The 21,151-nt window shown below is 44.6% G+C and overlaps 2 protein-coding genes across 2 annotated transcripts in view; one reads left to right on the top strand and one right to left on the bottom strand.

Moving 5' to 3' along the window:
• Window positions 1–1,003, bottom strand: part of crym (crystallin, mu) — a 200,890-nt gene extending 199,887 nt beyond the window's left edge. Inside the window, exon 1 of the mRNA XM_056245849.1 lies at window positions 999–1,003. The gene's annotated coding sequence lies outside the window, so the exon portion shown is untranslated. The remainder of the gene's footprint in view (window positions 1–998) is intronic.
• Window positions 1,004–7,063: 6,060 nt separating this feature from the next.
• Window positions 7,064–21,151, top strand: part of LOC130080412 (proliferation marker protein Ki-67-like) — a 39,326-nt gene continuing 25,238 nt past the window's right edge. Inside the window, exon 1 of the mRNA XM_056245763.1 lies at window positions 7,064–7,312. Within this exon, the coding sequence (XP_056101738.1) occupies window positions 7,224–7,312 (89 nt within the window). The 5' untranslated portion in view covers window positions 7,064–7,223. The remainder of the gene's footprint in view (window positions 7,313–21,151) is intronic.

The following is a 21,151-nucleotide window of genomic DNA, read 5'->3' as shown; positions in this document are numbered from 1 at the left end:
CATAGCCATAACTTTAAGAACTCTAATGATATCTTTACCCCCTGATATTGCATTGGGGATATAAATTCAAACATTTTAAAGGCTAAGAGTATGAGACATGAGTAAGCTGGTCAGATATCTGTGAAAAATAACTTGTGAGCCTAAAGTTGTCGACCCCCTGAACCACATTCAGCATTTATAAGTAAAAGGAATTTCAGTATTTATCAATAAAAAATACATACAAATAAATAAATACCTTTGAGTTGGACAGTATGGTGTCTGTCTCTTTGGCCAACATAATTCAAAACAGATCTAGAGAAATAAAATATACCAATGACCATGATATCCTGTTATCATAATAGTTAAATGAATTATTATAACTACGACCATTATATTTGTCGCTTAGCCTAATATTTAGCTGATTATTTAGCCTACAGGCTTCTCAAGGATAATCTCATTGAAAAAACCTGGAGTTAATGATTTTAAAAAGTGAGATTTCTTTCAAAAGCATAAATCTTACAGACCCCAAACTTCTGAAAAGTAGTGCACTGTATGTTTGAGGTTTTGCTCATGGATAGCCGTGGAGATTGTCTTGGACAGGGAGTGCAGAAGGCCATCAGCATGATGATCTAGAACATAACATGCAATTTGTCACAGAGCCAACAATGTTACATAGGATTTACAATAGAATATAGGGTTTATTACAAGGAACCAAGCTAGAGCAGAGGTGAAATGCAGAAAAAAGAATATATATATATATATATATATATATATATATATATATATATATATATATATATATATATATATAATCTTAAGATAATAGATATTGTGAAATAAATGCATATGAAATTATTATGATGATTAAACAATAATGCAACCTTAGTGTAGATGTTTCACTTTCTTTTGATCAATATTTGTAAGTGACCTCACTGATTAACAGTACAGTGCATTCTATTAGGTTAAATAAATTAGCTTACTTCTAATCACCCATTGACAAATTACCAGCAAAACAAAACTATCAAAAACTGTTCTCTAACGTTACACAAAGATGTGGTTAACCCCAAACTTTCATAAACAAGAGCTCCAGTCTGTAGAGTTAGCCTTAACTTACATCTTCTGGAAACGGTTGAGATGCTAACGGACTTTTTCGAAGACACAAAACCATTTCTATAAAGTAAATATTCAACAGAAGCGTATCAATTACACGTAAGAAATGTGTCAGGACCGTTTGTATGTATTTTTTGTGTGATTTTTTTTTACTAAACTTACCTGAAAGCAGTGAAAACAACAGCGAGAGACGCTAGTTTTGCTGTTTGTCAGTTGATGACGTTTCCTCGTTCCCATGTCATCTGCTCTCGCGCGCGCTCCAGGCTTTCAATACGACTCGAATGTGTCCGCGCACGCGCATTAAAACACTTCAATGGCACGCAGCATATAAATAAACATCTAGAATTAAAACATATAAAATAATTTAAAATATCCTTAATATTAAATCATGAATTTAGTTTAAGAATTTGACACCTCTTTATTTTATTTGAAAACGTGCTTGCAATATTTTCATATTATCCTTTATATATAAAATAAAGATGTCCTGAAAGTGCTTTAAGTTGTAAATATGAAAATAGTATTGATTATATAATAAAAAATATAAAGTAGCTTTAGAAATGGTAAACAGTGTAAAAATAAAAGTAGCCTACATTGCAAAAACTCACTTGATTAAAACCTTTACATTATCATGTATTTTCATGAATATATTTTCACATAGGTTTAAAAAAAACTGAGCTGAGAACTAACTGGTGAATAGTTTTTTTTTTTTTTTTTTTTTTTTGACCCTTTAAGAATTTTCTGTTCCTGTTCAGAAGAGCAGGAAAAAAGTGAAGCATGGAGTGCTATTTGAATGTATTTATTTGTTGCTGCTGAAAAAAAAAAAAAAAAATACACACTCATTATGCAACATCTGTCTAGCACGTTATGTGTTGCTTCTCAATGTTTTTTTTTTTTATTTTATTTTTTGTTTTTTTACTTTTATTTTATTTAAAACAAATTACTTAGTAATTAAGTATAGGTTCCCTTAAGCTTAAGGTTGTTACAAAAAAATCTGTTTGACCAGGATCACCAGCAAGATCATGCTGGTAGACCAGCATCATTAATGAGACCTTGCTGGTTGACCAGCATCACCAGCAAGACCATGCTGGTAGACCAGCATCATTAATGAGACCTTGCTGGTTGGCCAGCATCACCAGCAAGACCATGCTGGTAGACCAGCATCATTAATGAGACCTTGCTGGTTGGCCAGCATCACCATGCTGTTTGACCAGCATCACCAGCAAGACCATGCTGGTAGACCAGCATCATTAATGAGACCTTGCTGGTTGACCAGCATCACCAGCAAGACCATGCTGGTAGACCAGCATCATTAATGAGACCTTGCTGGTTGGCCAGCATCACCAGCAAGACCATGCTGGTAGACCAGCATCATTAATGAGACCTTGCTGGTTGGCCAGCATCACCATGCTGTTTGACCAGCATCACCAGCAAGACCATGCTGGTCCACCAGCTAAACCAGCACCAAACCAGCATAGACCAGCATAAACCAGCATAAACCAGCATGGAAATTATGCTGGTCTATGCTGGTTTTTTCAGCAGGGAACACCGCCGCCACGACCGATCAGACGGGGCTCATGCTTATAACAGTAGGCTATCCTGGCGGAGTGGACTCATTTAGACCGAAATACTCGTTTGGTTTAAGCCAGGTTTCAGTAAGGCAAAGTACATCGAAGCTATTATCTGTCACCATTTCATTTACAATAACCGCCTTAGGTGTGAGCCAGGGACGGACTGGGGCTAAAAAACAGCCCTGGACTTTCTCCCAAATAGGCCCATCATCCAGCCATTCGCCCCTAGCCACTAGGATGTCCTGATACTATGCCACAATACTGTAACCTATATCAGACAAGGTATTCACAGCAAGTAATATCTCAAAAACAATGATGACAATTGGGGTTTTGTTTATTAATGAAGCCTCAGTCTTCAAATAAAAACAAAAAAATGTACAATGCCATTACATCTGCATTGAAAATAAAATAAAAATAATGAAATGTCACTGGCTACAGAAACCCTAATTACACAAACTTGTAATTATAAAACATTTAGTTACTATATACCAGGGGTCTCCAACCTTTTTGTGTGTGTGGGCTACCTCAAGGGATAAAATAATCTAGAAGGGCTATACTCAAAAATATTTATTATACATATAACATGGTGGTGTTTTTTTACCTTACCTTTACCTTTACTTTTAACTTTAACTTTTTTATTTTTCACCATCACATGCGAAATAATATAATTTCTTGATATTCTGGTTCAACAATTGGTGAAAAATTTGTAATATATATATAAATATATATTATTCTCTAAAAACCTATTAGCATAAACATTTAGTATAAATATTTAATGCAAAATAAATAAACTGCCATAACTTCTAAACAAAAACATTACTGCATTACATTTAATAGCCTACATTTATAGGCCTACATGACTATTAATATAACAGCATTTTTAATATGAATACAGGCACATTTCTGCCAAAAAAGTTTGTTTTACTAAGTTACAGTTAATTCATAAGTTGTGGAGTGAAATGTCTTCTAACTGGTTTGTTCTTGGAACAATGTTTCACCTGTTTTTTTGCGTCAAGATGTTGAGAATATCAGCGCCGTTTAATCTGGCTTTTAACTAGCTTAAATCACAGCCATCTGTGGGTTTATAATAGAGATAGAGAATTCTGCGCTGAATTGAAATGCTTCTCAGTGGATCGCGCAACTGTGTAATAATGTTCGCGTGATCGAGATCAGTCCGCACAGCTGCTTCGGCCGCGATCGCAGTTTTTTTGGGCCGAGCTGATAATGCTCCGCGCTGGCATCCAACTTAAAGGTGCATTGCTGCCACCTACAGTACTGGAGTGTGAAACAGATTAGTGGGGGGGAAAAACAGGTGATGACTGCGTGTGTGGCGGGTGGTGGGCCGGCCCGCCGGCCGTCCTGGAGTAGCGGCCGTTCTGTGATACTCCAGATCACACAGATGGCCAGTCCGCCCCTGTGTGAGCGATCTAATGTTTAGAAGACCTAGTTTTAGAAATTGTTTTTGTTCACTGATATGAACAAATAAATTTTTTTCTTATTAAACGGTCTGTACACTTACAAAGTTCTCAATGCTTCGTTTTGCATGTAGGGACCCTCATTATGTTACTGTGTTAGTGTGGGGCAATTTTGAGTCTTGTTAGTGGTATAAACTAGCGATTTATTTTTACTTAATAGATGCCCCCATTACTAGCGTTATACGCTAAACTGTTTTTAGAGATAAAACTCTTTACATTCGATTATCATGAAAACAAATCTCAGAGAACGGTTGACTAGGTACCAATGTTTTATTAGACCAAAGGTTCATTTTGCGCCGGAGTTCTCCTTTAATGTGGACGGAGATCAATTCTAATACGCAGCTAAAACGCTGGTGTGGACGGAGATCGTATTCGTTTTAATTATCCGTTTCTAAACTAAAACGCAGTAGTGTGGATGGGGCCTTAGGATAATTTTGATTAACTTTTTTGATCCACTTCAAATGTTAACTACTGTATATAAAACTCATCAATATATAACCTAAAAAGATTTGCATATAAGGTAAAATTTTTGGAAGTGTGTACATAAGATTGTAAGCGTAAATTAAAGCTCCAGTCCGTAACTTTTTTAAGTTAAAAATAATCCAAAATAATTATATTAAAAAAAACTTATTCTGCCAGTGGTCAAAACTATCTGCTTGCCATAGCTAGATTCAAAACAGTTAGCTTGTAATAATGATTTTAATTCCAGTGGTACTGGTGGGTTTCCGCGGGAAATTCGAGCATGTCTTTGCGTCATTACGTCACACCCGTACACATAAAGAAGGAGTTTCGGCTAGCCGGCTATACTGCGCGTGACGAGATGTTTAGATGTATAGGCTTTTCTCGCAGCACTTTACATAATTAAACTTATGGCATCCAGAAAGATCCAAACAACAATCATCAGTGTCAACTGGAGATTCAGCAGTTATAAAACCCAAAAGACTTCGTACTTCGGATTTAAGGTGGCTAGAGAAAGAGAAAGAAACCGTTTCATGCAAACACAAGGATTTAAAAATTGGCGGGGCTTTTGAAAAGTGCGTGAAAAGTGGGTTCAAAACGGAAGAAGAGACGGCTTTTTTCTGCTGAACAAGTTAGTTAAGACATTTCAATAGTTCAATCGTGTAACAGTACGTTTTCTTAATTCACACAGTTATGGAGTTTCCTTTGTTGTGCCTTTCTCGTTTTGCTATTATGGAGAATATGAATTCGGAACTACACAGGTAACCATAAAACACATTACATTTAACATTAGTCACGCAATGCTGATGTGATGTTGTTAACATGAACAATTTGAGAACAAAGTAGGCTATAATTTGCACGGTTGCTGTAAATCGCGTTGATTAAATCTAACGAAGCTTATCATGTCGAATGCTTTTTCCCCCTTAGTTGGTCAGAACAAAAATGGATGTTACTTACTTGTTCAGAAGACATTTTCTTATGAAAATTCTTATGTTGGTCAAACTTTCAAAAAGTGAATCTGTGATTCTGTATGACAGTATCCACACAGCGCGGTGACTGACAGCAGCACTCGCCTCAAAGCACTGTGTTCATCCGCGCTGTTTCATGCCGATTTACAACCCACGTAAAGATGATAATTCCGCGAATCACTGCAGTTACAGATTTCGAACAGACAGATGGCGACAAAGAGGAAAAGCTACGGACTGCAGCTTTAAATTTGCATGCACAAGAAAATCTTTGTAAAGGTGTAAATTGCGTTTCAAGCTTAAGAAAACAAAGATTAAAAAAACATTTACTGCTTACGCTTTTTTTTGTGGCCCAAATATGGACAAAAGCATTGCCAGTCTGTGAAAAGCAATTTGCAAGTGAAAACAACAGTTTAGAGAACTACAAAACAGATTGAGAGTGTAAAACCAATCTGTATGTGCAAATGTCTAAATGACTTGTACGTAGGGCAACAAGGTAACAAGATTCACATTTATAAAGATTCTCGTCCACTTGCAAATTTTATTTACGCTTACAATCTTATGCACACTTCCACAATCTTACCCTGTCCATGCAAATATTGTTGTCTTTATCATCATCAACTGCTTTTAAGTCTTTATGTAGAGGTTTTCTCAGCAAAAATTGTTTCAGAGCAGTACCTGCTATTGTTTAACTGAAGACAAAATATGTACGAATGTGCTTGTGCGCCTACAATTACAGTACAATAGTGTTATGCACCTAACTTGGAAAACAACTGCTTTTTTTAAAATGGCCTTCCAGTGTACCTTTATTTTTTTTTAAAGGTGGTTGGCTTCAAAAATGTTTTCACAGTAAAAAACAAAAAAAAAAACAACAGGGACGGTAAACTACAGTGGTTTCAATGTGCAAGCCATGTAAAGGCAGTTTAAATACCACTCTATTAAATAGTTTCATTTATGTATTAAGACCGTGAGGGGTTGGCTTGGCCTAATATATTGTATAGGCTATCAGAGATTAAAAGTCGTGTAAATGAACGTAAAACGTATTATCATGTATTAAAAAAGCATATATATTTATATATATGTATATATACTTACAGCAACGATTAGTGAACGACATTGGGAGCTGCATGTTCTCTATCCGACACGAGCCACACTATGCAAGTGACGTCACTTGCAGAGGAAGTGCTGGTGTCTGAGTGCAAGTGCAAGTCTGCACAAGATTTAAGGTTTTGAAATGAAAGTGCCCCTGGCCTACCCACAAAAATAAAGTGGGAAACACTGTAGGGTGTATGATCTACGAAAAATAAACATTTAATGGTCTTATTATTAAAAGTGGGGTTTTTCATTTTGAGCTAGGAAAAACCCCGAAATACCTGCAAAACCCCCTGCTTGTAGTCCCAGCCCAACCCAACACTTCATCACAATTTAAACATTCAGCTAGGCTCATCATCCATAACTCCATCAAGCCAGAGACTAAAAGGACTTTGATCAAGCTCAGCCAGAACCGTGGAGTTGTAATTGATGATCAATTGAACTTCACAGACCACATTGCTAGAACTTTTTACATTCGGTTTCATTGGCATGTGTCAAATGTGTGACCCGTGTCAGTGGATAGACTTTTAAAATTTTGTCTTTTGTCTTTGCTAAACAAGGTAATTGGTTTTAAAATGCCTTTGCTGGGGAATATAGTTGTGATAGAAAGACATGGAGAAGATGGCACTGCATTTCCATTTACACCGCCCTGCCTGTTCGGAAGGTCAGTAACACATTTTATAATTATGGCTTACATTGCTGCATAGGGCCATGTTATATATTATGTATTTATTTTTATATATTGTATTATTATATATATATATATATATATATATATATATATATATATATATGGGCAAGTGGGCAACTATAATACTTTTAATGTACAGTGAGAAAAACAAAAACAATGGATAAAGGTTGAGGGAAAATTGCCTTTATAAAGGAAAAAAAATGCCATGAGAATCAATTTAAGAGGGCATATACAAATATGCTAATTTAAGTCTGCTACACTACTGCTTAGGCTACAGAACACTGATGGGAATATTGGTTCTGAATAAATGACATTTACAACACAAAAATGTAGTAGGCTATTTGAAAAGGGTAGAGATTTTATTATAATATTAGGTTAATGTAGCCTACATGAGCAGGCCCGCATTAACCTGCCGTTAGGCCCTGGGGCTAAGAGGTTTTGTAGGCCCACAATAAAAAAAAAAGTCTAATGATCACGTTTGTCTATACAACAAAAGCAGAAATAAGTTTCTCTCCCCGAGAGAAACTTATTTCCTAACGAAAACAGTATTCCATATGTAGCGGAAATGAGTTCGTTTTGGGGAAATTATTTAACTCAAATGGGGAATATTATTCATTAGATAATGAATATGTAATCACATACATAAATTAAATTATCCCAAATAGGGAATGGACTAAACATTACCATATATGAATAATTAACACGATTGATCGTAGTAATTATTGATATTTGGTTTGGTTAAGTCAGATTAATTGTCAGGGTCAATTTACATGTGATTCCAAATTAGTTTGTCATGCATCCTGGTTCGTCCTGCGAATCGGAGATGAAAACTTCCTTATATCACAAGATTACCTGCCTGTATACCGAGTGAATATTTTCCGCTGGCCACACGGAAGTATCTGCTCGTATACGGCACTTTCAGATGTTTACAATAGTTAACCGAGGTAGAGCGTTGGTAACTGACAGATCTTTGACATATTACAGAGACTTCAATCATGGGACAATGAGACAGATTCGATTCAAAGGATTACGGAATTTAATAACACAATACTAAAGGTTATATAGACTACTGAAAATCACGCAGGAGTAAATAATATGCATATCAAAACAAACAATTAATACAGGATTGCAATATGACGTATTTAAACGAGACACAGTTAGAGTGAGAGTGAGAGAGAGAGAGAGAGAGAGAGAGAGAGTGAGTGAGGGTGAGAGAAGAGAGAGAGAGAATGACAGAACAGTTCAAAACAGTTCAACAGAGACCAAAGGATTCGGATATTAATCTAGACAGCTTTAAGCAGCACTTAATTGAGATTTGTACGTTACTTGGTTTAAACACGGTCCCTTTGTGTTGAGTTGCGTTACAAAGGCAGCGTGGTTGGAGTTGTCTGGCACGTCTTCGGTAGGAGGCAGATGTTTGCGATTGCTTCAGCAAACGTACGAGAGGCGATTAATCTTAAACTTGTTTCGTTCTTGAATGAAACCGAACTATCAACTGAGGTAGATCGAAAGAAAGCAACTTAGATTTAAAACAAAGTAGAAAAACGACGAAGAAGGAAAACTCCGGCTGGAGTTTAGCAGGAAAGTTTAGGCATCTCTCTCTGGCGTAGGAAACTGCACAGAGGATAAGGTGGCGGTCTATTTTGAAGGGGCGAGGGACACGCCTTTCTCAGTGTTTGATCCAACCGTTTTGCAGGAGGGCGGGTCGCTAGACCTTGTGATTCACGCCCTCCCGGATCATGTGCATAGGGGATAAAACTTGTTGAAATACACTTCTAAACTAGTATTAATAAAAGCATGCATCATATTACATTTTGGGTTGATGATTCAATCTTCTTGGATTATTCTGATTACAACCATACCAAGTTCGGCATTCCTAGGGCTTAGTGAAAAGCAGATACATGACTTTTCTGTGATTAAGCGGATATTAAATTGATCACATATCATAAAAGCTTACAGTCATACCAGTTTTGTCATCAGGGAATCATGAAAACACAACCACAAAACATTATACATTTACAAAAGGGGATTTTTGATCCCATGTGTTCAGAGTATTTCGTGTGTGTTCATGCGTGTTCAAAAGTTCAACCAGCGCTGGTCACGCGGTGAACTTTTGGTCATCTTCTGTTCTGTGTGCTTCGAATTTGATGAGTTTAACAACGGCTACAATGGCCCGTTGTCTAATCTCACAATTCTCTTCTGTGTGTGTGTAAGCGAAAAACCCCAAAGGGGCTTCCACGTGTGTGCGCTTATCTGAATGGACAATGTTCGTCTTGTCACCTTCGGAGGGGTTCTTCCACGTGATCTGCCTTTTGGTCATGTGTCTTGATCAAATGTGGTAAGCGGGGTATTGTTTAGTCATTAGAGAAAAGCGCCACGGGGCACTTGTACCGGTAATTCAATTAAGTCCAAACACCATTTGCTTTGTGAGCAGTGCGTGGAGAGATAAGAACTTGTGGAAATCAGTGATTTAATCAAAATGGCAGATGGCATCTGCTTTTTGTCACAGTCGCTAAATGGGAAGAATGCAAAAACAGCAGTTTAAGAAAATGGCAGATCTGACCATGGCTACATTCCCCCTTTGATGGTTCGACAGGACCCGTGGGGGTGGACCTCGTTGGACCATCACGATTGCCTTGGTCAGATGGCAGGTAAATCATGGAGGTCGGACTCGGCAGATGATGGTTAGGGCTGAGGGCTCAGCTCTATGAGGTCCTCCGCGTTCGCTAGCGGGGAGTCTTCTTTCCGAGGGGTCTTACGGAACCCCACGGACATGGCTTGGGTGAGCCTGGCTGTAGAGGCTCGCATCTCGTTGACTCGTCGGTACAGGACGTAGGCAAGGCCCAAGGTTAAGGCGTGTCCGATGATCGTTGAAATGCACACGGCAGTGTCAGCGGCGGTCCATGCTTGGACGACTGGTGAGGCGTTCAGGATAGGCATTCTGGACAAGGCTTGTGTCCAGGGGAGCGATGTCGACGATCTGTGACCCCCCTTCCTGAATCCATTTCTCCAGCTCTGGGTCGAGGGTGAAGTTGCGATCCTTAAAGAAGGATGGAATCTCTAGTTCGGATTGGTATTCTTCACTAGGGAGGTGGTACAAGGCTAGGTCGTCCAGGTGGAGGATGGCTCCTCGTGGAACTTGGATCCACATGGTCTGGTTCAGCAGGTTGACACGCGTAGCGGTGTCGTGTTGGTCGTAGGTCAGTGTCGCTGTCCGTACTGGGGTGTTAACGAGCCATCGGTTTCCCACAATCTCGGCTTGCGTCTCGGTGACTTGGCTGCGGGGTTTAGCATCCGCCGGGCAACGTGCGTCGCTGGCCAGATGTTGCAGGCCGCAGATCCCATCAGTGTTGTCTCTGAGGAATGGTTTGCTAGGGCAGAGATAGTGGATATCTTTGGTGCGGGTGCACATGTGCAGGTTTGGGGCTAGGTACAGCTGAGGGTCGCTGTCGTGGTAGGCTACCACGTCAGGTGTCCGTACCTTAAAGTAGGTATTGCTCTGCCAAAATCCCACGTTGACAATGTCTTTGAGTCGGTAGATTCGGCTTGATTCTATGATGGGCAAGTTCAAGAGGAAGCCTACCTCTCGCTGTGCGGGGTCAACGTACAGTGGAATGGCACTGCCCAAGGAGTAGGCAAGGTGGGTTTGGATCGGGTCAATGGGTGTGGTTATGGCGGAAGCCAGCACGGTTTGTACCAGGCTTAGGGGTATCAGGTATGGCGGGATCCGACCCATAGCTAAGCTGTCTATGGAGGAGCTTACTTCTCGGAGCATGTCGGTCATTAATGCTGTGACCAACTGTGTTTGGGCAAAGTCATTTTGGAAAACTGTGAACATCTGCTTCATGGAGCTCACAGTCTGATTCAGCATGACGCTGTGAGTGTTGAGGATTGTCACGGTTCCTCTCAGTGTCTTGCCAATGGTTCGCAGGGATTCGCTCTGTGTGGTGAGTTGTTCTTTCAACTGTGGAAGCTCGGTCTGGATTTCGGCCACGTGTCGTCGCACCGTGGCTATGTTCACGGCGTTGACACTGGACATGCCAATGTTGAACAGCGTGCCCACGGCCGCAGCGGCTCCGAGCAACGCTCCCAGGAACCGTTTGGAACGTTTGTTGTGTCCTCCCAATTCCGCTTGGGTGACGGTCATCTTCTCGAGTTGGCTCAGCATGTGCTCGACGTCGGCTTCGGCGTGGTTGAGGGCGGCTTCTGTCCATCGCGCACCTGCCCAACTGTACTGTGCCACCGAGCTTGGGTAGTGTGCCCGGTAGACATTTCTGGGGCCGAGTCGCACATACACTTTCTGTGTGTGCGTTCGGCAGTTAGTGATCAGGAGTCCTGGTTGGTCCCTCAACACGATGCCCGAGGCCGGTCCTGGTGAGATGACGTCGGCTGGCGGCTGGCCTCTGGTCGACTGAAGGCACATGAGGACGATCAACAGCAGCATCCTATTACAGGCAAGAGAGAGAGAGGTGTGGAGGAGCAGGGGAGAGAGAAAGGCACAGGTCAGCGAGGTTTGTCCCGGGTTGTGTGAGACAGTCTTTCGCTGCGATGACGGCGGTTGAGTTTTAGCTTGCATTGGCCCCTCCCTGTCTGTCCCTGCTAGTGGCCACATGTCTTTTGATCTGATTGCGGTGGACCCATTTGAGAACTGGTTCTCTCTGTCCCCGTTTTAGCTGGATTTGGTATGCAACGGGGGAGAGTTTGTTCACAATCTCGTGAGGTCCTGTCCAGTGGGGCAGGAGCTTCTTTGACAGCCCCCGGGGTGGCGGAGCGAAGATGTAATACAGGACTTTGTCGCCCACATTGAACTCGTGGTGAGATGCCTTTTGGTCATAGTATGCTTTCTGGCCTTCAGCACTGCTTTTCAGGTGTTGCTGGGCGAAAGCGAAAGTTGTTCTCAGGTGTTTGTGGAGCTCGTCCAGGTACTGGAACGTGGTGTAGGCGGTGACGAGGTTGTGGTCTCCTGGTTGGTACAACAGGTGTAATGGCAGAGTCATCTGTCGCCCTGTCATGAGTTCGAATGGGGACACCCGTGTTGATTCCTGCGGTGTGGCTCGGAGGGCCATCAGCACAAGGGGAAGTTTCACGTCCCAGTCTTTCTGGTTAGTCGACACGTACTTTCTTAGCATGTGGACCACCGTCTGATTGGACCTCTCGACTTGCCCAGATGATCTCGGATTTTGACTGATGTGTAGTCTAGCTTGTACCCCTAGACATCTCCAGATCTTTTGCATGATCTCGGCAGTGAAGTGGGTACCTCTGTCTGAGTTGACTCTTAGTGGCAATCCGAACCGGGAGAAGATGTGGTTCATCAGGAGGTATGCCGTTGTTTGGGCAGTGTCGTTAGGTGCTGGCAGACACTCTACCCACTTGGTAAACTGACACACCACCGTGAGAAAGTACTTGTTGCCTCTTGTCGACCTGGGCAGGGGTCCTACCCAGTCGATTTGGAGGTCTGACCATGGGAACGTGATTCCTCTGCGTTGCAGTGGGGCTCTGTGATTTGGGTTTGCTGGTTGGAATTGACAGCAGACCAAGCATTCTCTCACATACTCTGCCACATCTTGCTGCATGCCTGGCCAGTATGCCACCTGTCTGAGTGTGTCATACGTGGCTCTGGTACCGTGGTGTCCAGCATAGGGTGTGTTGTGGGCGTGCATTAGCATCACCCCCCTTTGGCACAGTGGCACCACGAGCCTAGGCAGTGTGGTGCCATCGGGGTCAAACCATAGAATGTCGTCCCTCACACGCAGCATATGTCTGGAGTTGTGTAGATGTCTGAGGTATGAGTCGTCCGCCAAGGCTGAAGGTGAGATAGGGTGGCAGGTGGGGTCAGAGAGGTGGTCAAGAATTGTCTTTATAGCAGTGTCTGTGGCTTGCATATCCGCAATATCGTTGTTAGAAATTTGCGGTGTTAGCGATAGCGGCTGTGAAGCTGGTGCTGTCGCAGGCAAGGGCCGTTTGCTGCGGGTTAGTACCGCCACATCGGGTGTGGGGTTTGGGGCAGACCACGGCTCACCGTGGAGGGCGCCCGCTTTGGCAAGGGCGTCAGTGTGGTCATTAAAGTCTTTGTCTAGGCCTGGCAGTTTTGAATGTCCCTTTACCTTCTTCCAGTACACGGTGACATCGTGTGTTGTTGTGATGTTATCACATTCCTGGAACAGGTGTTGGTGTTTGACAGGCTTGTTGTTTGCTGTTTTGAAACCATTTCGTTTCCAGATCGGGAGATGGCACACAAAACTGAGTCTGACATAGTTAGAGTCTGTGCAGATGAGAAGTTCACTGACGTTATGGGCCGATGCGATTTGCAGAGTTATGAGAATGGCTGCCACCTCTGCATACTGGGATGACTGGGGGCCCAGTTTGAAGCGTTGTGGTGGGCATGGGTGGTTGTCAACCCACAGTACCCCTGCACCTGCCTTTAGGATGCCCTCGTGGTTGTAGGAGCATCCGTCGACGTAAGCTGTGGGCATGCCGTCGCACGCATTCTTGTCAAAGTACCTGTGACAGGTCAGTTGTGGCTGTTGGGGCTCTGGTGTGTCTAGCATCGCAGCAGGTGAGTCGTCGGAGCAGTTCTGACATGCAGCCAGGCCGTTTCCCAATGCCGACTTGTGATTCTGTGCATATCGTGCCTCGACACCTCGTCCTTGTAGAGCCATTAACCACGTGGCTATGCGTGCATTGGTGACCACGCCGTTTCGGATGCGTTGGCTGTTGAGGTACATCACGGGCTGGTGGCAAGTGTCAATGATAACTTTTTGTGCTCCAATGTAGTTGGAGAAACGCTGTATGGCCCATACTGTACAGAGCAAAGCTTTTTCACAGTCTGAGAATTTACACTCTGGAGGGAGAAGCGTCTTGCTGGCATATGCGACCACCTTTTTGTCTTGATCGTGCATTTGGTATAGGCCCGCACTGAGACATTGGTCAGAAAATCCTGCTTCCAGGTAGAATTCCTTTTGAGGATCGGGGTAAGCGAGGCAAGGGGCTGAGCATAAATGTCTTTTTAGTGCCGCCATGGCGTGTACTTGAGCGTCTGACCAGACGAAAGGGCAGTCCTTTTTCAGCAGCGCTGTGAGGGGCCTGGCGATGTCCGAATAGTTTTCGATGAACTGTCGGGAGTAGTTGCATACCCCTAGAAAGCTTCGCAGTTCAGAGACGTTAGTGGGAGGCTTGATGTTTTGAATGGCGTGGATACGGTTTGATTGTGGTTCGATGCCATGGGATCCGACGAGAAGGCCCACGTAGTTGACCTTGGTGCGGCACCATTGACCTTTGTGGAGAGCTATTTTGGCGCCGGCAGCGGATAGTTGGTTCAAAACATAGTCTATTTCTTTCAGGTGGTCTGCCACCGTCGTGCTCTTCATGAGAACATCGTCCACGTAAATCAGGTTACCTCTCATCCTGGCGTCAGGACAGGCTTTGTTCAGGAAGATGTTGAACTCAGCTGGTGAGTTGGCGTACCCGAACGGGCATCTGTTGAAGGTGAACTGTCGGTTGCCAAATGTGAATGCCAGCTTGTGTTGGTCTTCTGGGTGCACTGGAATGGTCCAGAATCCAGAGGCCACATCGAGTGTAGAGAAGATGGTGGCTCCTCTGATTCGGGGTATTTCCTGTTCGAGTTGGGTCATGGGCCATCGTGATAACGGCACCTGTTGATTCAGCTTTCGATAGTCAATGGTGGGCCGCCATTTCCCATTCGGTTTGAGAACGGGCCAGATGGGGGCAGAGTAGGTGCTGTTACATGGACGGATGACACCTTTCTCAAGCATGGATTCGATGATTTCCTGCACTGGTTCGTGCGAGGCGATGGGAATTTTGTACTGCTTGACGAAAGTGGGAGGAGCCTCGGGATGCGTGGGGATGCGCACCGTGTGGAGGTTGGTAAGGCCACAGTCTAAAGAGTCTTTGGCAAAGGATTCTTTGAACTTGTAAAGGACTTGTCTTAGCTTTTGGCGGTCTGTGTCATTCTGAAGCGCGTCAGCCTCTTGTAGAATTTGCTGCACTTGAGATTCAAAACCTTGATATGGCTCCTCTGTCGATGTGTCATCAGTCGGGTTGATCTTTGAAGGCATAGCAGGTGCATTAGTCTCACTGACAGGCTGGTGGGAGACTGTGTACACTGCGAGGTGTTGGTCCTCTGTAAGCTCAGTTCTGCACACTTGGTCTTTGGCCACTGACATGACAGATGTGATGGCAATGAGTTGGAAGGGCAGCGTGAGCACTGTGTTGTCTGTGTGCCCTTCAGGTATCAGTGCAGGTGGAAGGGGGCCGATGACTGGTAATACAAGTTCAAAGTCATGAAAGTCATGGCTCACTAGCCATCCTAGCCTGTAGGCTCTGGGAATGCTGATGTCCCTTGCTGTGCAGTTGTTGAACAGAATGTAGACTATCCGAGATGACACTTCCGTGAGGGGTGTGGCTTCGAGTGTGAGTCCGAGGTCTCCACATTCAGGTGAAGGTTGGAAGAAACCTAGCGTGTGGTTCAATGTTTGGTTCCGTCGTATGTTGAGGCGTACAGCGACCCCTTTGGTGTAGGCTGGTACTATTGTTGCTTGTTCGTTGATTAGGGTGCAGACTTCAGGGATGGTCTGTCCCGACAGTAGATTGTCATGATTGCTGGGAACAGGTGGCTGTATAGTCAATGGGGCCCATACCACTTCATTTAACATGTCCACATGAGCTTTGAGGCGAATCAGAACGTCTGCTCCAATGTAGACATCGTGGACTGGATCCGGGAGGATCAGGAAGTAATGAGTCAGACACCGGTGATTCCACTTTAATTGCAAAGCACAGATCCCTTTGGCAGATATCATGGATGATGGATTTGCGTTGAGAGGGAAACGCGTGCGTTTGCTGGTATAGGGCAGGTCAGGTGTGTTGCCAATGATGGCATTGAACAGCGCGAAACTTATGGCTGAATTATCGGCCCACATGGCCAAAACAATGTCTGTTGTGGTTACATCCTGCAGCTGCAGGTCGGTCCTGACCTGAGGGCAGTAGGTATCAGAGCCTTGGCTGGTTTTGAAAGTGCAGAGTAGCGAACTTGACCCTTGATCAGCTGTTGTGGCTGGGTCGCCATGTCTGGCTGAGGGAATTCCCGTGAACTCTGTGACCTGACAGTCTGGCCCAGCAGATTTGTTTGGCGAAAGGGGGAGGGGTTCACGCACTTGAGCCCACACTTGCAGGTGTTTGAAGTCCAGTAACGGCTCGAATCGATCCAGCAGGTCTTTGCCTATTAGGAATGGATAAATGTTCATTGGTGAAACATAGACCGGGTGTACTAAACTCATCGGGCCGATTGCCAGGTGAATGGGGGCCACGTTTCTCAGCTGGATGTCGTTTTGGCTGTACGACTGCACATTCAGCTCACAGGTGTGGAAGTTAAGAGTTCGATTCTGTCTTTGAGCTTCAAATTTGAGTTTTTCAAAAAGTTCAGCTGATATGAGTGTGAGATCCGAGCCCGTGTCCACGAGCGCTTCGAGTCTCACCTCCTTTTCCAAAGTGATGGTTAGGTAGAGTTTGCGTGCCACACCTCTCTCTATCAGATTTCCCAGAAGTTTTGGTGTGGGGTCTTTTGTGTTGATCGATAGACAGTGTGGTTGTGTTAGGTGTGGCTCGCTGTGAGTGCAGATCACCAAGACAGCACTGTCTGGTACCTTTAGGTGAGCGCTGCTACCGTCTTGTTCAGGAAGTGCAGTGTTTTGTTCAAGAAGTGCAGTTGGCAGCCGGAGTGAACGAGGGGTGTTGTCAGTTGGTGATGCAACATTGAGTTCACTAGTCTGTGACTGACAAGCCGTGTTCTGGGCTGTCAGTTGGAGGGAGTGAGTGGTGCTGTCACTGGGTGATGTGACAGCGAGTTCCATAGTCTGTGGTTTGACAGTGTCTGTGGGGCTGTCATTGGGAGAAGCGTTGGGAGTGGAGTTGGCTTCAGGCCTCAGGTTTAGTCATGCGGTGTCTGGCTTGTCCTTGTCTTTCTTGTGAGGTTTCTTTTGAAGAAACTCCCTCAGCATGCTCAGAAGTTCTGCAGCGTCAGACGCGGCGGCATTGTCTCTGTTGGATTTGAGTTCCAACTTCAGTTTACCAATGTCATTTTGAGAGGGGTCTTTCAGCTGGTGCTCTGGGCTTGTTGTCCGGGGAGATGGAGGTTGGTTCCTTCTGGGTTGCCGGCCGGTTTCCCAGGTGCCCCCTCCCCTTTGGTTGTGGGAGGTGCGAGGCCGGTCCCAGAATTCCCCAGTGCGGCTGTTCTGCTGCCTGGGGCGGGCACCCCCACGACCGCGCTGACCTCTGCTGGGTTGGAATGGTCGTGTCTCTCTGTTGGCAGGCTTGTAACTGGGGTGCTGTGCGCCCTCTAGGGACAGCTCTGGACGGTGCTCAGAGACAGGGCAGATTGTGGGGTTTCTCACAGTCTTTTCAGAGATAGTCTTTTGTTTGGTGTAAGCTTTGTGAGCCAAGTCACGCAGTTGTTGGATTGACATAGTCCGTGGCTCAGCTAAAACCCCGAGGTGGTGCGATAGGGTCGGATGGAGATTCCGCAGGAACAAAGTTTTGAAGTTACAGTCTTCTTCCATCCCGGACTCATTGCGAGGTCCGAAGTAGGCTTGTCGGAGGCGGCCGTAGTAAGCTTGTGGGGTTTCTAGTCGGGCCTGCTTGAGGTCCATTGCTGTTACGAATCCGCTCTCAGAGTCGGGGTCAGAGAATTCACGGATCAGAGCTTGTCGCAGCTGCTGGTAGTCCGTTTTGACGATCTCAGGTTGCCTGTCTAGAAAACTCCGCACGTCACGGCTTGAAGTAATCCTGAGAAGATACAACTTATCCCGATTAGTGACGTTGGCCATAGTTTGTAGGTGAAAGTCAATGTCTTGTAAGTAAGAGTGAACATCGTGGCCTCCTGCTGGATTGGGAGTGAAGGTCGGGATGTTTCTAGCCAGCTTGTCCAGTTCTTTATGGGCTGTGTGGTGACCGATGGCCTGACCCCGCCCCTCTTCAGCTGGTGGGGGCACGTAGCGGCTGGCTAGTGATGTCTTTAGCAATGGGCTTTCGCCCCCCTTTTCAGGTCTGGGTTTTTGGCTGAAAAGTGCAGGCTCGCTGGTGAGGGGATACGGAGTGATGGGTATTTCCCCCTCCAGGTCGCCTTGTAATTTGTAAGAGTGTTTGAGTTCTTTATGGACCAAGTCCAGTTCATACTTTAGATCATGTCTCTGTTGGGCAAGCTCGGTAATTTCAGTTCGAGCTGCGTGCAAATGTTTCTCACAGGCCTTGGCTCTGGCCTCTTTGTCTTGTATTTTACTCTCTGCTCTTTCTAGAAGGGCCTCGGCACGCTGCAGTCTGTCCTGGAGCTCCTCCGTGGTGTGTTTCTCCGACTGCATCCTCCTGTCTGTGTCCGTGCGCAGATCCTCCAGGGCCTTTTGCAGTCTTTCCACTTCCTCTTGTAGTTCTGGGGGCATTTCGTCCTTGTCTTTCTCCTCCAGAAGTAGCTGATCCAGACGCTCCTGTGTGTGGTCCTTTTGTTTGCGGGCCTCCTCCAGTTGAGTCTTTAGTCCTGCGATTTCCTTTTCCAAATTGGCGTTGTCCTCCTCCGCAGAGCATGCCTGTGCCACTAAGTTGTGAGCTAGACGTCCAATGATCCGACTCCATTCCTTTGAGCTGTAGGTCTGCGTTGGGTCGTTGGCCATTATCTGGTCCACCTCGGTGTCCAGTTCCTGCCGGGTCGGAGATTTCGGGTCGCCAGAGTCCTTGGGCAGACAGTCGGTTGTCATGGCTCGTAACCAAGCATCCAGATTGCTCCAATGGTCCGCGGGACTGGAAGCGCGTGACATTCTGACTCCCTGAGGGCGAGAGAAACACAACACACACACAAAGGGCCGCTGCTAGCTTGTTTTGAGGCTAACGAGCTGTAGTACAGCCGTGCCGTTTATAGAAATTTGCCTAACTGTCGTAGACAATTTTATGCGGGTCAACGTGGGACCCGAAGTACTGCTTGGTTGTCACTATTATTTAGCTTCCTTGGGGGTCTCTTGGTGAACTGAAAGAAACAAAACACAAAAGACCAAAACAAAGCAAGGAAGAGAGGAGCGAGAGGGGAAACAAACACAAATACTGCAGTGGCAATAACACCTAAGTGAATTGACCTGCGCTGTAGTGTAGCCGCTAATAACTCAGAGGGTGTGTCTTAGGGGGAAAGAGGCAACCCTACGCTCAGAAAATATATCTGGGGAAATACCTAATGTTCTGTGGCTTCTGCTGAGTGGCAGGGTTTTTTATCAAAATCCAGTCTTACCTGGGGTGAATTGAGGTCAAACCCAGCTGGCCTCGATGAGCGTGGTCAACTTTCCGGCGCCACCAAACACCCGACCGCCGTGACTCCGGACTCTCTGTTGCTCTGTCACGGTTACGCCCACTCAAACAGCACGTGACTGTAAGCACAACCTGGTATTCTCCGAGGTGTCAGCCGGCCGACCGCACTGCAAAAGTGGGTGGTGCACAGAACCCCGCCAGCAATGCTGACGTAGACAGTGGCGCATGCACCGGTCCCTACAATTGACTCGTGTGTCGGCTTTAGTGGTTGAGCCTTTGGAGCACCAGGTTGCTGATGTCACGTTACTGCGTGCCGCAACCAATGGCAGGGACAGCAGACCCCGAGAGCCACCGCACGGTCAGCGTCAGTGACGCCAGTCAGCAGACCCGGCCACAGAGGACAACAGGGGCTCCCACAATCCACCACAGGTGCTGAGACTTTAACCTGTACACATGCACAACGGAAAGAACAAGAGAGCTTAAAGTAAATTAAGATTTTCCTGCTTACGGCAAATTTAACTCACTTTAAACAACAACAAAAAAAACAATTATTATTATTACTTCCTTTTTTATACTCAAAGTAATTCAAGTAGGAGTAAACGGAAACTACAATAGACCTGGAAAGGGGTAAGGTAGTAACACAATGGCTCTGAAGAAACTTAATTTAACCTGGAAAGGAACAACCAAATTAAGAGATGAACGGCTTTTGCCAACTGAGGATAGCACAGAAAGTAATTAGTAGTAATTAGTTATTGAAAATATCCTAACCCGTTTTGGAAGTTATCAATAACTTAATGCAGGTGGAGGTCAGGAAGGGGGGCGGTGAGCCGCGGTAGTGGGTCTTGGAGCCTCAAGGGGGGCGCACTTCCTTCCTGTGGTTCACCTTGACTGTTTGGTACAATTTAAGGTTAATTCAAATAGTTTTAAACTCCAATCAAAAATAAGCCTGGGGGAGATTGACAAAATTAGAATGATTTCTTATAATAATCACAACAACCCTGTTGTTGTTAGCAATGATTATAAAATACTCATCCGGAAAACATAAATGAAAATGATTTCATACAAAGTTCAGTGGAAGGCTGATAGCTGACTTGAGAAGGTTGTCTGCCACTAGATGGCGTCCTGCTTTTCAGGGGGCTGTCAACTGACTGAACTGAGAAAAATTTATAGTGGAAATTTTAATTCAAAAAAAAAAAAATTTAATTAAATTAATTTTATCAAATTAAAAAAAATAAAATATTGTTCCAATCAAAATTAAATCCAGATATATTGGGGAGGAGATCAAAAGTTTTGTACAGGAATCAGAATGGCTTCTGATAATAAATCACCACCTCACTAAAGTTATTAGTAGCGATTATAAAAATAAAACAAAACAGAACAGAGTCATCGAGACAGAGAGAAATGGGAGCAGGGTAGAGCAGAAATTAATTGAGCAGAAGGATGATAGCTGACCTGGAGGGGTGCCACCGCTAGGGGCGTCTGCCTCCAAATTAACTGTCAGTGATTTGAACTGAG

Source organism: Rhinichthys klamathensis, unplaced genomic scaffold (genome assembly GCF_029890125.1).
Source record: "Rhinichthys klamathensis goyatoka isolate OS25496 unplaced genomic scaffold, OSU_Roscu_1.1 h1tg000035l_1, whole genome shotgun sequence".
NCBI lineage: Eukaryota > Metazoa > Chordata > Actinopteri > Cypriniformes > Leuciscidae > Rhinichthys > Rhinichthys klamathensis.
The sequence above is the reverse complement of the archived record's forward strand: the minus strand, read 5'-3'. Positions and strand labels throughout refer to the sequence as shown.